Here is an 18,161-nt window from a genome sequence, read left to right on the forward strand (position 1 = left end):
TTTAGTTCGTGAGTGCTGAACAGAATTTTTTGAAATATCAATAGCACTTGAATTATCACAATATATGGTCAGGGTGTCACTGGTTAACCCATAATCCCCCAACATTTGTTTCATCCAAATTAGTTGACCACAACATCCTCCAGCAGCTACATATTTTGATTCAGCTGTTGAAAGTGATACACAATTTTGTTTTCTACTAAACCAAGAAACCAAATTATTCCCCAAAAAGAAACATGCACCTGATGTGCTTTTTCTGTCACTAATATCCCCAGCCCAATCAGAATCACTAAAACCTATCAAGTTTGTGTTTGTGTCTTTGAAAAACTGAATCCCTAAATCTACTGTACCTGCAACATACCTAATAATCCTCTTCACAGCTTTAAGATGAGTGACTTTGGGATTAGCTTGATACCTGGCACACACACAAACACTAAACATAATGTCAGGCCTGCTTGCTGTTAGATACAGAAGGCTTCCAATCATGCTTCTGTATAGAGTGCTGTCAACATCTTCTGCAACATCATCCTTGGACAGTTTTTGGCTAGAACCCATTGGAGTTTTCATGTGCTTGGCTGACTCCAACTCAAATCTTTTGACCAGATTGAGAGCATACTTCTTTTGATTTACAAAAATTCCTTCACCTGACTGTTTGATTTGGAGTCCTAGGAAGTAATTCAACTCCCCTACCATGCTCATTTCAAAAGTGTGAGACATAGAATCTACAAAAGACTGTAAAAGGTTAGCACAAGTAGAGCCAAAAACAATATCATCAACATATATCTGTACAATAATGATATGGTTATTTGTTCTTCTAACAAATAGAGTTTTGTCTGCTTTTCCTCTAGAAAATTGTATTTCAAGTAAGAAGTCAGTGAGTCTTTGATACCAAGTTCTAGGAGCTTGTTTAAGACCATACAAAGCCTTCTTAAGCTTGAACACATGATCAGGTTTGGCAGAATCTTCAAAACCCTTGGGCTGCTCTACATATGCTTCTTCATTTAAAAAACCATTTAGAAATGCACTTTTGATATCCATCTGATACAATTTGATTTTAAGAAAACAGGCTATAGCAAGAAGTAACCTAATAGATTCAATTCTAGCTACTGGAGCAAAGGTTTCATCAAAATCTATACCTTCAGTATGAGTATAACCTTGTGCTACTAACCTAGCCTTATTTCTAACAACTGTACCTTTTTCATCAGTTTTGTTTTTGAAGATCCACTTAGTTCCTATCACATTTATACGACTTGGTCTGGGAACTAAGTACCAAACATCATTCCTGATGAACTGATTCAGCTCTTCATGCATTGCATTAATCCAAAACTCATCCTTCAGTGCTTCTGCAATATTCCTTGGTTCTACTGAAGATACAAAACAAGTAGTTCCAGTTAGTGCACATTCAGAAGATAAATTTGCAAATCTTACCATATCTCTGTAATTCACTCTCTCTTTTCTTCTGGTCCTTATTCCATCAAAGATATCTCTCACAACTTGAGTAGAGGGTTGATTTTTCTGGATTCTACTTGATGGTTCCTTTCTGCAGACATCATGAATTAGCTGCACTTCAGCTTCTGTGCTCTCTGTAGGCTGTATTGAGTCAGGTGTGGTAACACTTGGTTCAACACCCTCTTTTCTTGAGACTGGACTGTCTATATATGGAGCATCTGTGGCAGTAGTGTCTCCTCTGGTTGTTTCACCTTCAGCAATCAGGTAATCAACTTCATCTTCAGCTGTTTTACTGCGGAGATCAGCAAAATCATCAAATACCACATTTACAGATTCAATAATGGTTCGAGTTCTTAAGTTATATACTCTATAAGCATGACTGTTATTAGAGTATCCAATAAATAAACTCAAATCACTCTTGGAATCAAATTTAGCTAGATGATCTCTATCATTGAGGACATAGCAAACACATCCAAACACATGCATGTATTCTAGATCAGATTTTTCTCTTAAAAAATACACCAAAGTATATCTCGAAAAATCATGAACACACACAAATACATATTTTTTACCACCTAGGCTTTCTACCTCTATAGGACCCATAAGATCCATATGTACAAGTTCAAAACAAATGGTGGTACCAACGGGTTGTAACACTTTGTGTGGTACTCTAGTTTGCTTTCCCTTCTGGCACATTCCACATATAGGAATGTCCTTGATCTTGAGATCAGGAATTCCCCTTATGGCATTGTACTTGTTGAGCAGCTTCAGATTTTTGAAGTTTGTGTGCTCTAATTTCTGGTGCCATAACTCTACTTCACTTACTCTTGAGCTCTTGCAAGATATGGTGTCACCAGTTTGATAGCAATTATCCATTGATCTGGAACCTGTCAGTACACAATGATTTTGATTATCAAACACATAACAACAGTATTTATCAAACTCTACACGTAGATCATCATCACACAATTGACTGATACTGATGAGGTTTGACCCCAATCCTTCAACATGTAGGACATTTGAAAGTTTTGGGAGTCCCTCAATACTGAGTGTTCCACGTCCAACCACTTTGTCTTTAGCTCCTCCTCCATAGGTTACACGTCCTCCATTAAGTGTGTGGTAGTTTGATAGAAATTCCTTTGTTCCAGTCATGTGCCTAGAGCATCCACTATCAAAGTACCATGAACCTGAAATGTTAGCATTTAAAGAAGTATATACTGCTTTGTACATAAGTTTACCTTTGGGAGTCCATATTCTACACTCTTTTTTGGTAAATTCTACCTTTTTCTTGGAGGTGTTCCCTGGAGTGCTGTGACTCAACCTATACAACATTTTGTCACTACTTAGTTTCTCACACAATGGACGGGTATGTCTTGGTGAGAAACAGTCATGACAAATGTATCCCCTTATTCTGGACTCTGAAGTGGTGACTGTGGAATTTCTGCATTCTTTTCCATTTGAACCCTTCTCTTTTACAAAGACAATCTCCTTCTTCTTTACTGGCTTGTGTTTCTTCACTTGTTTCTTAAACCCTAGACCTTCCTTTTTGTTGTACTTTTCCAGTGACACAATCTCTTCGAGTTTAGTTGTGTCGGTATTCATCCTCTTAATTGCTAGAGTTGCTTCCTTGAGTTCATCTTTCACCTTTACCAGTTCAAGACCCTTCTTGGTGATACCAACCTCCAAATGTGTGATTGTTTCTTTAAGGGAAGAATTTTCCTTGTTGGCTGCATCTAGAGCTTGAGTCTTCTTCTCCAAGTTGCTGATCAGCTTCTTACACATTTCTTCCTCATCACTAACTGCTTCATTACTGGATTCTGCTGCATTCAAAGAAATAGAGTTTAAACATGTATAATGATCAGTATTAAACTCTGAAATTTCAGTTACTGAAAGTGTTTCAGAAAGTGTTGCAGCATCCAGAGGAACTCCTTGTGATTCTGTTTCAGAGGCACTTCCAGTGAGATATCTGACAGAAAGAGCTTGTTTAGAGGATTGTTGTTCCTCTGTCTGTTCAGGTTGTTCTTCCTCCTCATCACTGACAGCACAAATCAAACTCATTCCTCTTCTTCTCAAGGTATTTGCACATTCATTAGCATAATGTCCAAACCCTGAACAAGCCCTGCATTTAATATGATCCAAGTTAGGTGGTTCAGAATTTGAACGAATAAATGAAGAATTTTTTAAAGTGTTTTGAGAAGATGTTTGAGGAAATGTTCTCTGTGGAATAGATCTGTTCCGGGGCTGAGTTTGTCGATTTTGTGGAGAGCCTTCTGGAAATAACTGTCTGGGCTTGATTCCACTTCGTCTGTACGCCCTATTGAATTTCTGAATTTGAAATGCCACATTGTTGAGACATTCCTCTGCATCATCATCATGCTCCGTAGCAACTTCTTCCTTTTCTAGTTCTGCCTGGAGTGCATTTGATAGATCGTCTACTGTCCACCGTAATTCTGGTGTTGGAAATACATCCCCATCCGCATCTGTGATAGTTGGTGGCTTCCATCCAGTAAGAATAGATCTCCAGGCTTCATCATCAATGGCTTTGATGTACGCCCTCATCTTGACTTTCCAGTAGGTGTAGTTTGTGCCATCAAGTACAGGAGGTCGCATAGAAGCAGTCATCTGAGTATCCATCACGAATTCGTTTCTGTAAAAAGAATAGGAACAAACACTTAGTATACGTCAAGTGTTGGCTCTTGATGCCAATTGAAAAAAATTTATGGTCCCGAATTCGTATTATACAGAGATGTTATCTGAAATGTTGTAACACTTGAGACAACATGCAGCGGAAATATAAAGATTAAAAGACAGTACTCAGAATTAAAAATGTTCACAAGTAAAGACTTGTGAACTTGCCCTTTACAGGACGGAAAAATATATTAAAAACAGTATTCTAAGAATACAAACAGAAGAGTGCGAAAACTTCTTCCTTATGAATGAATCTTTTTCAAGATCACTCTTACAACCAAATCTAGATACTAAAAGAAAAATATTAAAAATTCTAGATTTCAAAGAATGTACTCGTGAGGAGTACGTAAAGAACTTATGAATGAATCACTATCTTGATCATTCTTACAACCAAGTCTAGAAACATATATACTATACAATCTAGACTACAAAGAATGTACTTATGAGAAGTACGTAAAGAATGTACTCATAAGGAGTACGTAAAGATTGTACTCATGAGGAGTACAAACGACCGATTCTAAAACCACTCTAAAACTCTCGTGAATATTCTTCAGCCCTCGGTTCTTATTTCGTAGAATCGATAATCTTCCTTGAGTATTGAAGTCGGTATTTATAGGCATTCCAAGCATCCACTCCTCAGCCCATGATCTGCAAGAAAACCAACTACAAGAGCACTCAAGAACATGGGTTAGTGGGTTAGTGGGTTAGTTTAAGGAGTTAGAATAATATTCACAATTAAACCCACTTAAGCACTACTTAGCCCACTAAGCACTATACTTAACCCACTAAGCACTATTTATTCCATAACTAAAATTTAGTTTAAAAAATAAGAAAGTTAAAAACACAATGTGGAAATAATCCACGTGTTTCAAAATTAAAAAACAAGTTTATTTATGCGTTACCATAAAAATATTTTCTGAATAATTAAGTTTATTTATTTATTTATTCTGATTTGGGCAACAGCAGCGAGATGTAAAGTTGTAGCTTGGGCTTCACCTCTAAGCACAATATGGGTTAAGAATTAACAGTTCTAGATTTCAAACTTTTGATAAGATATTTTATTGAGGCCCATTAGTTATTAAGTAAATTTGTCAGCCCGTAGCCCATATAAGTATGAGATTATTTATTTATTTATTTTATTTTATTTATTTATTTACTTACTTATTTATTGGGAAAGTAAGAGATGATTTCAGTTGGACATTTTTGTTTGGTAGTTTAATTAGATCTCCTGTACTTGTATTTTAAGTTTCTACACATTAAAATCGAACAATTTGATGCATAAAATACAACAAGAGTGGTTGTGAGTTCTCTTGTCAATAAAAGAAAATTCCAAGTTACTATAATTTTCGTAAATCATTTATGATGAGGCCTGAATAGTTGAGTTGCGAAATAATAAAATGAAATATGTATTAGATGGCCCTAGAGTAGAAAAAGCCCGAACGAGAAGAAGCCCACGTGTCCTGAGAAAACTGCAAAAATGAGTGATGTGGAAGGGTTTTCCGATGTCAGTCAGAGTCGTGGAGAAAATTCGTGGAGAAAATGATATATGTGTATAGTGAGAATAAGTGTGTATATAAATTATCATAGAGAGTTATCTATCTCTTGTGTCTCAACTCTCAAGCCTGTATTTATACATGTCGTAGAGATAGGGTGGTGGGTCCCTCATCCTGTCTGGTCAGATTACCGCGGGATGTACTCGTCAATTGAGGGTGAGCAATCTTGTGTCTTGCGTTGCGAGTCAGTTCAATGAGACGAGTTCACATGTATTGTTGCTTCAGTAGTGAGTTGCTTTCCCGATCAATGTTACTTTACAGGTTTTCCGCTTTTCTCTGACACATCCGAACATAGTCACATCAATTATCTGTCTACCCCACTTGAGTTTATGGAAATATTAATGTGCAAGTTTGGAATGAATGAGCTTAGGATGCGTTATGAACATTTTGTTATAGGAACCTTATTATTTGGGCTTCTGGACAATCGAGCCGGTATCAATCTTTACTATACACTAAAATATGATTCAATTATATTATCATTTTGTAATATAAAGTTGGTCACGAGTTTTGTATGGAAAAAGATAAACGTGCTCAAAACGGAAGATCAGTAAGTCCAAAGCTCTATATCCAAAGATCTGCGTAATCTAGTTGACAATGAATGCTAGCCAATCTAGTATTTCCAGATGTGTCTTTTATCTCCACTTAATAATTCATTGTATAATTACGTAGAATAGGACCATACGATTTTGGCCAAGTTATCTACTCATTATATTATTTTTTTTATAAATCTTATAATTTATTAAGAAAATTAAAGTGACATATAACGGGATTTTAGTGCCGCTTTTTTTGAGAATTTTAAGTTGAAAATGATTGGGAAAATTACAGTTTGCATCCTCAAATTTACACTAATTTCACATTTGGTCCCATATATTTACAAAAAACACACTTGGTCTCTTATGTTTCAATAATTAAACACTTTTGGTTATTTCTGTTAATTCACCGTTACTCAATCAGGTAAGGTAGTTATGAGAACATGCTTGATTCTGTTAGTACTAACGAAAATGACTAAAAGTGTTGAATTTAAAAAACAACGAGGGACCTAATGTGTTCTTTGTGAACTTGGGGGACTAAATATATAATTAGTACAAACTTGATGGGTAAAAAATTGTATTTTGTCCAAAAATAATTATTTGTCGGTGTGGGCCTATGAACTTGAATCAACGCAGGCCGTGAATTTGGTCCATCGTTTTGGGCTTGGGCCCACTAATCATTATCTTATCAAAATTAACTTTGTAAACAGCAGTAATAAATTAATAAATTAGTAAATTACTGAACGTGACCAAAAATCGAAATTTTGGTACATGGAAGAAAGTGGACGAAGTTAGTGGACAAATTTATCATATTACATTCATAAAGTTGCAAATAATGAAGTGGTGGATCACATGCCACTATCGAACACCGCTCACAGACAAAATAAACTCGAATTAAATTATTAAATTAGTTGAAAAAACGACATAATCTGATTACCGATAGGGAAATATACGATTATTCTAAGTTCTTCTATCTAATTATTTTAGGGAATAAATCGCTAACGGCATCTATAAAGCTGTATAGTGATTGGAATAACAACTAGTTGTGACATTTTGTTTTTGGGATAACAGGTAGCCAAATCTTAGTTGAGTTATAACAATGTTAAGATACTTATAAGATATTAGGGTAAATTACAACCACCCTCTAAGTTATAAGCTATGGTCAATTTACGAAAAAATTCCTCTTGTTTGGATAATTATATATTTTCCTTAGTTATGATTTTTTCTTACACTTCCAAGTTTCAACCTTCTGGTGTCAAATTCAACATAATAATCTAAATTTCGTGGAATGTGCTCTAATTTGTACTCGTTTTGTGTAAAAATATAGTGTTTGATGCACAACAATTTGATATATACAAGCCAAAAAACACATATTATGATCATCTTGCTTCAAAATGTGGAGTTCGAATGGGATAAAGGGGATACAAAAGTGATAATATTCCATATAATATCGAAGATTCCATTAAATTTGAAACCGCAAGGGTGAACGTGTAAAAAGATTTATAATTGAGGGGTGGTTGTAATTACCCAAACATAAGGGATATTCGTAATTTGACCACACTTCAGGGGTGATTGTAATTTACCCTAAGATGTTAAGCAACTTATAGCTGATAAACTTTTACGTCTAATAAAATATTGTAAGAGCTGATAAGCTGTTACATTTCACTTTTATAATTAATTTTTAAATTATTTGGATTGCGAGCTTATATGCTGTATTTATTAATTATAATTTTTATATAATAAGGTTTGGTTGACATACTATTTTAAAAAAAAATATCAAATATAATTTTTTTTTTAAAGTGAAAACTTCATAAATAATAAATAATAAAGGAATAAACTAATAATGTGCTGGCATCTCCCTCCGATTATCTTTTACCTATAAAATTACGGCCACCTCTCCGCTTCCGCCTCCGCTCCCCCAAGTAATACAGACTCTACAACACTCTGCTCACTCTCCAATACTAGGGGTTTTCTTTTCAACTCTCTCTCTCTCTCTCCATTGTTGAGCTTTCGTAAATTCCTCTGTAATCATTCGTATATTCTACAGACGAATACGTAGTGTTTGCGTATTTATACGCGTACACTGAAATGGACGCTTATTCGTTGCATCTGGCGATGGCGGCGCTCGTCGGAGCGTCGTTTGTCGCGGTTTCCGCCTACTATATGCACAGAAAAACCCTAAACCAGTTGCTGGAGTTCGCCAAGTCGATAGAGAGGGACAGAGAAGACGCCGCCGCGGGGGAAGGCGGCGCCGACGACGACGCGGAGGAGCGTTTGAAAAAGTACCCTTCGCGGAGGCGGGGGAAGGGGAACGGGGGTTACTACCGCCGCGGTTCCGCATCGTCGCCGGATGTCACCACGTTTTCTGGCGGCGGAGAAGGTGAATTGAGAGAAAAGAGGAACGCTCCTGTGCGTGTGGATTCGATTCCGGCGGGTTTGCCGAGGCTTCATACGCTTCCCGAAGGTATGCCAATGCCGAATTTTATTTTTTATCTGTGTTTTTAGTCTTTGGAGAGTAACCTGGTAGTGCAGTATCGCCAAAATTAGCTTACTTTAACAACGAACCAGTGTGCAGAGATTGTATTCCTTAATTTAACTTTCCGCAAATTCGATTCCACTTAACAGCATAACGTTCTTTTGTTTCAGACAACTGATTCACTCCCTTTGTGTCAGGACATCTTATTCGACCCACTTCACCCAAATCACCGGTCGCTAGTGCAAGTGCATTTGAAAGTCTAGAAGGTTCAGACGACGAGGATATTATGACCGATAACATCGACTCTACATATCTTCATACAAATGGAAATGAGGTAAGTAGCATGAATTGGGAATGTTTATGCATACTTAATTTTAATATTCAAGAACCATGGCATTTGTTCTGCATTCTTTCTATGTGGTTCTGTAATGTATGAGTTCTGATTGTGTTAGCATGTTTCAGAATGCGACAGATCATATCAACGCAAACGGTGAACAAGCACCGTTGGCTACGCCAAGCATGATTCGGTCCCATAGCGTCTCGGGTGACCTGCACGGGGTTCAACCTGATCCCGTAGCTGCTGATATTCTGAGAAAAGAACCGGAGCACGAGTCTTTTGTTCAATTAAAAATATCCCCCTCTGGTATTCTCCTTGTGCTCTTTGATGCATTCATTTTTGGCAGTTGCACTGCATATTAAGACATGCTCTTGATTATACAATACATATCATCCTTGTTCAAAAGGAAAACCTTTCACTAGCGATTACATTGTACTTTCACAATCTCTGTATTGGGAAGTTTTACTTTTATTTTATTACATCCATTCTTGTTGCGAGTGTGGTAGAATTATTGCATTGGGCAAATGATTTTTGTTTAACATTGTTCTTTGTGATTTATGGTAGAGATACCGTCTCCGGATGAAGTAGAGGTTTACCGTACTCTGCAAGATTGCCTTGAAATGCGGAAAAATTACGTATTTAGAGAAGCTGTTGCCCCATGGGAAAAGGAAATTTTATCCGATCCTAGTACTCCAAAACCAATCCTGAACCCATTTGATCATTACCCTGTGGCAAAATCTGATGTAAGTCTCTTAAAAAACCAAGCTTTCTATTATCTGCCTTATCTGCTTGAGTTGTTTACCCAGAATTCTCTTTATGCTTTTCGTCTGACCTATTCTGTTTCCTGTTACAATTTTGATTAATTTAATTCCAAATTCCTGCAGCATTATTTTCGGATGGAAGATGGAGTTGTTCATGTTTATTCAAATAAAGACTGTAAGTCGCAAGAGTTTATTTAATCCCCTCATCGTTGGGTTACTTCCTAATTGTATTCTCCCCTCTTATTACCACTCTTCCCTTTGTTAATAGTACTTTTTTCTTTTCGTGTAGCAAAAGAGAAACTTTTTCCGGTCGCTGATGCTACAACGTTTTTCACTGACCTGCATCATATTCTCAAGGTTATAGCAGCCGGGAACATCCGAACCCTATGCCACCACAGGCTAGTTCTTCTAGAACAGGTTGACGTGTCTTCTGATTTGAATTGTTCAATTTACTAAAGTATCTCATTTCCAGATGTCAACTCCGTTCTAATTAGCTCTTATGTGTATGGCCCCGTAGAAATTCAACCTTCATCTAATGCTCAATGCGGACAGAGAATTCCTGGCTCAAAAAAGTGCACCACATCGAGATTTCTATAATGTGAGGAAAGTCGATACACATGTTCACCACTCAGCTTGCATGAACCAGAAACATCTTTTGAGGTTTATAAAATCGAAGTTGAGGAAAGAACCAGATGAGGTAACATGTTAACTAATGTGTTTGATCTTTTTCAGCTTCTTATATAGGGAATACTTTTGCTGGAAATATTTGTCGATTATGTGCATAACAAGCTTCCATATTCGTATCAGGTTGTTATATTCCGAGATGGGACATATCTGACCTTGAAAGAAGTCTTTGAGAGCTTGGATTTAACTGGGTAATTTTCCAGCTTTTGAGGATTTTGTACTTGGGGAAAACTTTAAAAAGAGGAAAAATATTCTTGTTTTGAGTAGTTAATTATACCGACCACTATCAGTATCGTAATCATAACTCCTATTACACTTCATTCATTACTTCTCCTAATGAATTGTTGTTTTGAATCAAATTTTACAGGTATGACCTGAATGTTGATCTGTTAGACGTGCATGCTGACAAAAGCACCTTTCACCGCTTTGACAAATTTAATTTGAAATATAATCCCTGCGGTCAGAGTAGATTGAGAGAGATCTTTCTGAAACAGGACAATCTTATCCAGGGTATACATTCCATTTCTTTTCATTTCACTCCGAAAAATAGAAGATGTGAATTCCAGTCTATATGTCATGAAATTACATGTCAGCAATTAATTGGAGACAATCGTAATATGCATAGAGAGTCGTGCATAAATCATTTCAATCTCATGTCATGCACTGATTGGCTTTTTGGCTAACTTGTGTAATTTCCAACAGGTCGTTTCCTTGCTGAAGTGACTAAGCAAGTTTTTTCGGATCTGGAAACAAGTAAATATCAAGTTGGTCTTCTGATAACCTCTTTGTTAATTATTCATCACTTAAATTTTCAAAGTCAGAATTTTTATTCATTATCGGGTTTGTGCTGTGAAGAGGGTAGGCTTTGGTTGTCTAGCTCTGAATTAACATTCATATGCCATGTTCTTGTTAATTGTATCATTATTCGCAAGAATTAATTTATTTAGTTTTTTATTTTTTTTGCTGGGGTTTAGCTGTTGCGTCCTTTTTTCCATATTTTGTTCACTCTGTATGTCTGTCTTTCAGATCTAAGAACGTATCGGATATGTTTTTCACCTTGCACGACTTCTGAAAGTCAGAAATGTTTAGTATCTATACTGTACTAATAATTGTTTAGTATTGTGCCTGCATCCAAGTAATATATCATGGTTGTTGTAACTCTGCAAGTTTTTTGCTGAAACCTTCTAATTATAGTTTCTGAGCATTGACTTGCTCTTGTGCAGATGGCTGAATATCGGATATCAATATATGGTAGAAAGATGAGTGAGTGGGACCAAATGGCAAGTTGGATAGTGAATAATGACTTGTACAGTGAGAATGTTGTATGGTTGATTCAGGTAAAAGAATAGATTTTATCCCATCCAGTTATATAATTAGTCAATGTTAGATCTTCTAATCGTTAATAATCTCATGACTAACAAATCATGTCTCGAAAAGAATGAAAAACATAACTGCAAAGATATGCTAATTATGGAACTTTCCCCTTTCACGATCGCACACCACCCTTTATGTAATACATAACTTTTTTATGTAATCACCTGAAACCGATCGAACTCTGACTATTCAAATTCTTGTTGTCTAGCTGCCAAGACTCTACAATATCTACAAGGAGATGGGAATTGTGACGTCCTTTCAGAATATCCTTGATAACATCTTTCTGCCTTTATTTGAGGTCACCATCGATCCAGATTCACATCCGCAGTTGCATGTTTTCTTAAAGCAGGTATGTTTGCTTCCTTTCTTATATAACCATTTTGTTGCAACTTTGAAACATTTGTCTTTATAGTTTTTTTAAGAATTTGTTGTTATGCTCTTTTCTAGTTACCAGCACTTTGAAATGGATTGTGAACAGTGTTGGTCGGTTATATGTTTCTTCGTCGCGTAATACTGCTTAATTTTGGGGGTTCAAATCCATTTGTGTGTGTGTTGTAACCGCCATTTATAAGGCAACGAAAATAAAAACCCTTATTGCAAATATTTAATATCCACATTTCATGTTATATTTGAAATCATCTTGCATTGATTTGTTTAAACTATCTTGAACTTAACAGGTTGTTGGATTGGATCTCGTGGATGACGAAAGCAAGCCTGAAAGACGTCCAACAAAACACATGCCTACGCCGGCTCAGTGGACCAATATATTTAATCCTGCATTCTCATATTACGCCTACTACTGTTATGCTAATCTCTACACCCTGAACAAGGTTTGCACCTCACAAACGCTTCACTTAATACAAGCCCAAAGGTCTTTCTCGAAAGGAAAAAACATTTTGTTTCGGATTTCATTTTTGTTTTTTTGCGAGTCGGATTTGTTACTTTAGTTTATTTTCTTTGCTATTTTCTTGGGGCAAAAGAGGACTGCATAACTTTCAGAGAGGTTCAAATCCTCCTGGAGAATTTCTTGCTTGCTTTTCCTCTCTGCACTTATGATGTGTGGTCACAGTCATTCTATCAACTGACCTACTTGTCTATACTGCCGTCTTCTAAAGAAATTAGATGTCATGTACTTTGCAGTAAGGATGAAATTTAGCTGCTTGTTATGTTGACAATAAGAATGTAAATACTTTCTTGCCTGTAGCAGCTGTTACTATATTTGTTTTACCAGATATAAATTTCTAAAACTGTACTTGATTAGGTTCTAATCATTGATTAAGTGTGTCTGTTAGTATTTAAACTTCTCAATTTGGCATTTTCAGCTTCGGGAGTCAAAAGGTATGACCACTATAAAGTTCAGGCCCCATTCCGGAGAGGTAAACATTTCAGTTTCAAATCATCGTTTTTCTGTCATCTTTAACTAGTATCCGCTACTCTGATACCGTGACATGATCAGGCCGGTGATATAGACCATCTCGCAACAACATTTCTCACAGCTCATAATATTGCACACGGAATCAATCTGAGAAAATCGCCGGTCCTTCAATATTTGTATTACCTAGCCCAGGCAAGTAGAATGAAAGAATCCAAATAAGGTACGCAACTTATTCTACTACAGTTTCTAATCTTTTGAATTGAATTGTGATTTCAGATTGGTCTTGCTATGTCTCCTCTGAGCAACAACTCCTTATTCCTAGACTACCATCGCAATCCGTTACCCATGTTTTTCTTACGGGGCCTCAATGTATCCCTCTCAACTGACGATCCGTTACAAATCCACTTAACAAAAGAGCCACTGGTGGAAGAATACAGTATTGCTGCTTCAGTGAGTAAAACTGTCTCTCTGTTTCTTATGCTTTACATTAAACGAGCCTCTCTGATCCTTTGTTCATTTTGTTAATGCAGGTTTGGAAGTTAAGTTCATGTGATTTGTGTGAGATTGCTCGTAATTCCGTGTATCAGTCTGGTTTTTCACATGCATTAAAGGTATACTTCTGCGTCAAGCTATATCAATTGTGTACTCGTACTGCGTTATTTCTAGTTTTAGCTCTTTCTGATTTTTTTGCTTTCAATTCCGTTTCAGTCTCACTGGATTGGAAAGCAGTATTTCAAGCGAGGACCAGACGGGAATGACATTCACAAGACAAATGTCCCTCATATAAGGCTCGAATTTCGTGAGATGGTACGTGCTTGAATTTGTTCTGGTATTTTTATTTCCTTGCTGAGAAGTCGAAAGACAGAAAATTTCACACAACATTTTGTTACTGGTGTAGATATGGAGAGAGGAAATGCAACAGGTTTATCTGGGCAGGGCAAACTTTCCCAAGTTTATTGACCCATAACTTGCTCGGCTAACTTGCATACCAGGCGTCATCGGTACTTGAGCACAGAGGTAATAATATACTTACCTCTTAAGGGTCTACTTTTGAAAATGGGATCCATAATTCGACCAAACGATCACTGAACGAAATGAGGCGTTTCAACTTCGCAAATAGAGCTCAAAGTGGTTTTATTGTAACTGGTCTGAAGCTCGATTATATAAGAACTAACCAAATATATATAACAATATCGTAGCATATATAACAATATCCTAGCACTTAGAGCTTGGTTCGACTTTGGCTTTGATTGAAACTTACACTAAAGTATAAACACAATTTTGATAAATGTGCTTCACCCCCCCCCCCCCCCCCCCCCCCCCCAGTTGAAACTTACTTTGTTTATTCCTTTTTTACTCCAGAAATTTTACAGGCACCAATTCCTGCCTCAAGCCGCAGAAAATGGCTTCCTAGACTATATATTACTCTACACGAAGCTGTATTACAGCCAAGAATGCAGGGCTTTTGGTGTTAGTTCAGGTTGAAGATTATTCAGTAACAATGGATTTGGTCTTCGTTTTTCTGACTGCTGGACGAGAGTAAACTGGGTCAATATACAACCCACAGTGAGAAGTGGTGTATGATATATAAATCCTGTTGCGTCTATTATGCTATATTTAAGTTTGAATAATCCAGTGCTTGTGTAATATTTTGCATCGGACGCTTCTGTGTACTGAATAAAAATTCGACCAAAAAAGAACAGTTAATATGACAATTGCCGAGAAGAGAAACAACACTTTTCTTTACCTTTTCGTTTGTTTGAATCAAATCAACGAATGCTCCATCGCAAAATATTTGTGCTACAACAAATGCGCATAAAGTATTTGATTCCAGGTATCAGGAACTCCAGGCAAACACCAATGTATGCAATCTGCGTAATGCAATGGATCAGCCTTCTCTTCGTCCTTCAACAGTTTCCCTCCCAACTCGGTGTAAACCGAAGTGTGGCCATCGATTCGATATTCCGACAGCTGGGTGATGTTTATCAGCGTCACAGGCACCTTCATAGACCTCACCACGCTTGCCACCACACTCATCATCCGCTTGTCCGAGCCGCTCCCCCAGTGCCCTTTCTTGCTTATCGGTTTCGTTTCGTTGAAGCATTTCGTCCCGTTTTTGTTGCCCCAATCAGCGCTCCTGAATTTATAATATGGATTCAAGAAAAAAAAATGGGAAATATAATTTGTTGGAGAGAATGAATTGACTGACTTCAGATGTGTAGGTGAGGCTGTGGTGAAGAACACTCTTGTTTTGTTGGGATTCACATTTGAATCCACCCAATTTGCCCATGTTTTTAGCCCTATTGTGTATGAAACTGGTGTCTCCAACTCTTGATACCCTTCTTCTCCATTTGCAAAAGAACCCCATCTGCACTTTAATCACCTTATTAGTACACGTGCGATAAAATCGAGAGAGAGAGAGAGAGAGAGATTTATTACAATGACTTGGTTCTGAGGCCACTCATCCACCAAACATAAGTATTGAAGACAAGAATATCAACTCCTAACCAGTACTTAGCATGCTCAGCAACTGAATCAACTTTCAGAATCCTCTTCTTTGGGTCTGCCACAATATGAACATCCGAGTTGGACTCTATTAGAAACGGAGCCCAATTGAACTCGATTGTCGCATCATACTCCTACATTATCCATTCAAGAAAAGGAGTTACGCTTCGTCTCCAATAAGTACGTAAAAAACACATATTTCATTGAAAGCACCTTAGCTTTGAACACACTATGAAAACGGCCTCGTTTCATCGATTTTTGCCCTTCGGGTATCACAGAATCGAGAAGGCAAACCATTGATTGCCATTGCCCTCTCTGCAGTGAATCTCCTACAAACATTAGCCTCTTCCCTTGAAGTCTCCGTAGTGCGATTTTAGGATCAAACCTATTAAAAAACAAAGTAATCTAGATTTGATAAAAAAAAAAAGAATTTATTTTAAATGACAATATTTTATTTTTAGTATTGATATAACAAACCTAGGCAACATGCAATCATCAGGCTGCCATTGCCAGTGCCTGTAATCTGAATCGAGCCTTCCATTCTTGACACACGAAACCTGCCTGTCCAAATACGGGCACGTCCTGTCTGAATACAAAGGCTTTATCGAACTATTGAACACCCATTTTCCGTGTACCAAACTGCATTCCTCCGGATCAAACTCGAACCTATCGTCTGCCGCATAATTATCCTCTGTTAAACAAACACCAAAAGTACATACATTGTCAATTTATCGTCAAGAACTTTCGTTTGTGTATGTATGTATGTATGTATGTATATATATACCTGTAACGAAATTCTTGGCTCCGTTTCTTCTAGCGCATGGCTTGAGCCTGAGAATCGTGCTCGACGAAAAAGAACTTATTGCTTCAGAGTATAAGAGACCGATAATTGCCAACGCGCAAATTATGACGGTAATTACGGACAAGGATAAATTTCCCCTCCTTGGAGAGCCCATTGCAGTAGAGAAAGAGAAAAAAAATGGCTAGGTGATAAAATAAAGTTGGCCAATCAAGAATCAATATCAAGTGCAAACAGAATGATGATGATGACATTACTTTGAAACAAATTTTTGGATGGGAAGTTGAGTTGGATTGAAGCTAAAGGAAACTATGATTTATCAGCAATGCAAATAAAATTGGGTAAAAGAAAATATTGCAATATTAATCGAAGCTAATTAAATTGGCATTTTATTAGGTGTGGAAATAAAAAAAAATGTTCAATGGTGAAACAAATTTGATCAAATGTTGTTGGTTCAACTTACCAATCAAGCACTGCTATTTATGTGATAATGAAGTAGATATCATACTAGAAATACTATCCATCATTGTATTATACTATTATGTAGAGATCGATCTGCACACGCTACAAGAAAGTATACAGATATACGTATACCGGTACCTCGTGATCATTATCGAGTATCTTATGTATTAACACTCTTGGCCTTTTTAATTCAATTCTAAATAGTTTTAATGAATCACACTATCACCAGGTGTAAGATCGTAGAAAGTATTATTGAATGAACGTTTGAGGCGGGATAAAAAATAAAATTGAACGTTGTTTCTTAATTTTTTAGAAAGTTTATTTAATTTTAAATCGGGTTAATTGCACTAGGCTTAAAATTGTTTAATCTTCCAATGGTCAACCGTTGATCTGAGTTTTATCAACGGCTTAAAATTGTCTAATATTGTTAACACGGATCCTCTCCAAAAGCGGTAGATCCGCTACGAAATAATCTCGCCCGTCCATTGAGTATTTATCAAAGGCCAGTAATCATTTCTCCGCAAACGCGGATCCTGCAGCTCTACCGTAGATTAACATTTGAAATCCGACGGCAGAAAATCAGGCGCTTTACTTGGCCGCCCCTTATATAAACCCCCACCAGTTTTATCTCCAGAGCAGTATTCAATTCTCCTTCTCTATTTCAAATTTCAATCTCATTCAAATTAGGGTTTGAATAAAAATGTCAGGAAGAGGAAAGGGAGGCAAGGGTTTGGGAAAGGGCGGAGCAAAGCGCCACCGCAAAGTGCTGAGAGACAACATCCAGGGAATCACAAAGCCGGCGATCCGCCGTCTGGCTCGCCGTGGCGGAGTGAAGCGTATCAGCGGTCTCATCTACGAGGAGACACGTGGCGTCCTCAAGATCTTCCTTGAGAACGTTATCCGTGACGCCGTTACCTACACCGAGCACGCTCGCCGCAAGACCGTAACGGCGATGGACGTCGTCTATGCCTTGAAGAGGCAGGGCCGAACTCTCTACGGTTTCGGTGGTTAAGTTCCGTGCAGTTTGGCTGGTTTCATTAGATTGTAGATTTAGGGTTTCATTACTATGTTTCTATCATCTCAGATCCAAAAATTAGAAGTTTGAACGATGGGTTTCTATCTCAGATCCTTGTATCTTAAATCGAATTAAAATTTCTGTTGATGATTACCT

General features: G+C 37.2%; 3 protein-coding genes across 3 annotated transcripts; 2 read left to right on the top strand and 1 right to left on the bottom strand.

Annotated features, from left to right (window-relative positions):
* Nucleotides 1-7,987: 7,987 nt before the first annotated feature.
* Nucleotides 7,988-14,939, top strand: LOC105953108 (AMP deaminase). The gene is made up of 20 exons (XM_088823870.1): nt 7,988-8,681; nt 8,891-9,027; nt 9,156-9,336; nt 9,595-9,773; nt 9,915-9,966; nt 10,081-10,208; nt 10,309-10,488; nt 10,599-10,666; nt 10,843-10,985; nt 11,178-11,239; nt 11,699-11,812; nt 12,058-12,198; nt 12,527-12,679; nt 13,172-13,225; nt 13,306-13,416; nt 13,501-13,674; nt 13,755-13,835; nt 13,933-14,031; nt 14,123-14,241; nt 14,587-14,939. The coding sequence occupies exons 1-19, from the start codon at nt 8,306-8,308 to the stop codon at nt 14,189-14,191; spliced, it is 2,502 nt and encodes an 833-aa protein (XP_088679996.1). The 5' UTR covers nt 7,988-8,305; the 3' UTR covers nt 14,192-14,241; nt 14,587-14,939.
* Nucleotides 14,940-14,947: 8 nt separating this feature from the next.
* Nucleotides 14,948-16,703, bottom strand: TBL3 (trichome birefringence-like protein (DUF828)). The gene is made up of 6 exons (XM_012976738.2): nt 16,514-16,703; nt 16,207-16,420; nt 15,943-16,114; nt 15,664-15,863; nt 15,434-15,592; nt 14,948-15,361 (listed from the first exon to the last, which is right to left on the bottom strand). Exons 1-6 carry the CDS (start codon nt 16,683-16,685, stop codon nt 15,025-15,027), a joined length of 1,254 nt encoding a protein of 417 aa, XP_012832192.2. The 5' UTR covers nt 16,686-16,703; the 3' UTR covers nt 14,948-15,024.
* A 927-nt stretch (nt 16,704-17,630) lies between these two features.
* LOC105953106 (histone H4) lies at nt 17,631-18,153 on the top strand. The gene has a single exon (XM_012976737.2). It carries the CDS (start codon nt 17,691-17,693, stop codon nt 18,000-18,002), a length of 312 nt encoding a protein of 103 aa, XP_012832191.1. The 5' UTR covers nt 17,631-17,690; the 3' UTR covers nt 18,003-18,153.
* The last annotated feature ends 8 nt before the right edge of the window (nt 18,154-18,161 follow it).

The sequence above is a fragment of the Erythranthe guttata genome, chromosome 10 (genome assembly GCF_056151865.1).
Source record: "Erythranthe guttata isolate IM_541 chromosome 10, IM_541, whole genome shotgun sequence".
In the NCBI taxonomy this organism is placed as follows: Eukaryota; Viridiplantae; Streptophyta; class Magnoliopsida; order Lamiales; family Phrymaceae; genus Erythranthe; species Erythranthe guttata.

Excerpts from the sequence above, each read along its gene's own strand:
- LOC105953108 (XM_088823870.1), top strand. The coding sequence starts at position 8,306 with ATGGACGCTTATTCGTTGCATCTGGCGATGGCGGCGCTCGTCGGAGCG. Across the intron at positions 12,680-13,171 it reads ATCTCTACACCCTGAACAAG|CTTCGGGAGTCAAAAGGTAT; the intron begins GTTTGCACCTCA and ends TGGCATTTTCAG. Across the intron at positions 13,417-13,500 it reads ATTTGTATTACCTAGCCCAG|ATTGGTCTTGCTATGTCTCC; the intron begins GCAAGTAGAATG and ends TTGTGATTTCAG.
- LOC105953106 (XM_012976737.2), top strand. The coding sequence starts at position 17,691 with ATGTCAGGAAGAGGAAAGGGAGGCAAGGGTTTGGGAAAGGGCGGAGCA.
- TBL3 (XM_012976738.2), bottom strand. The coding sequence starts at position 16,685 with ATGGGCTCTCCAAGGAGGGGAAATTTATCCTTGTCCGTAATTACCGTC. Across the intron at positions 15,864-15,942 it reads ATAGTGTGTTCAAAGCTAAG|GAGTATGATGCGACAATCGA; the intron begins GTGCTTTCAATG and ends TGGATAATGTAG. Across the intron at positions 15,593-15,663 it reads GGCCTCAGAACCAAGTCATT|ATGGGGTTCTTTTGCAAATG; the intron begins GTAATAAATCTC and ends ATTAAAGTGCAG.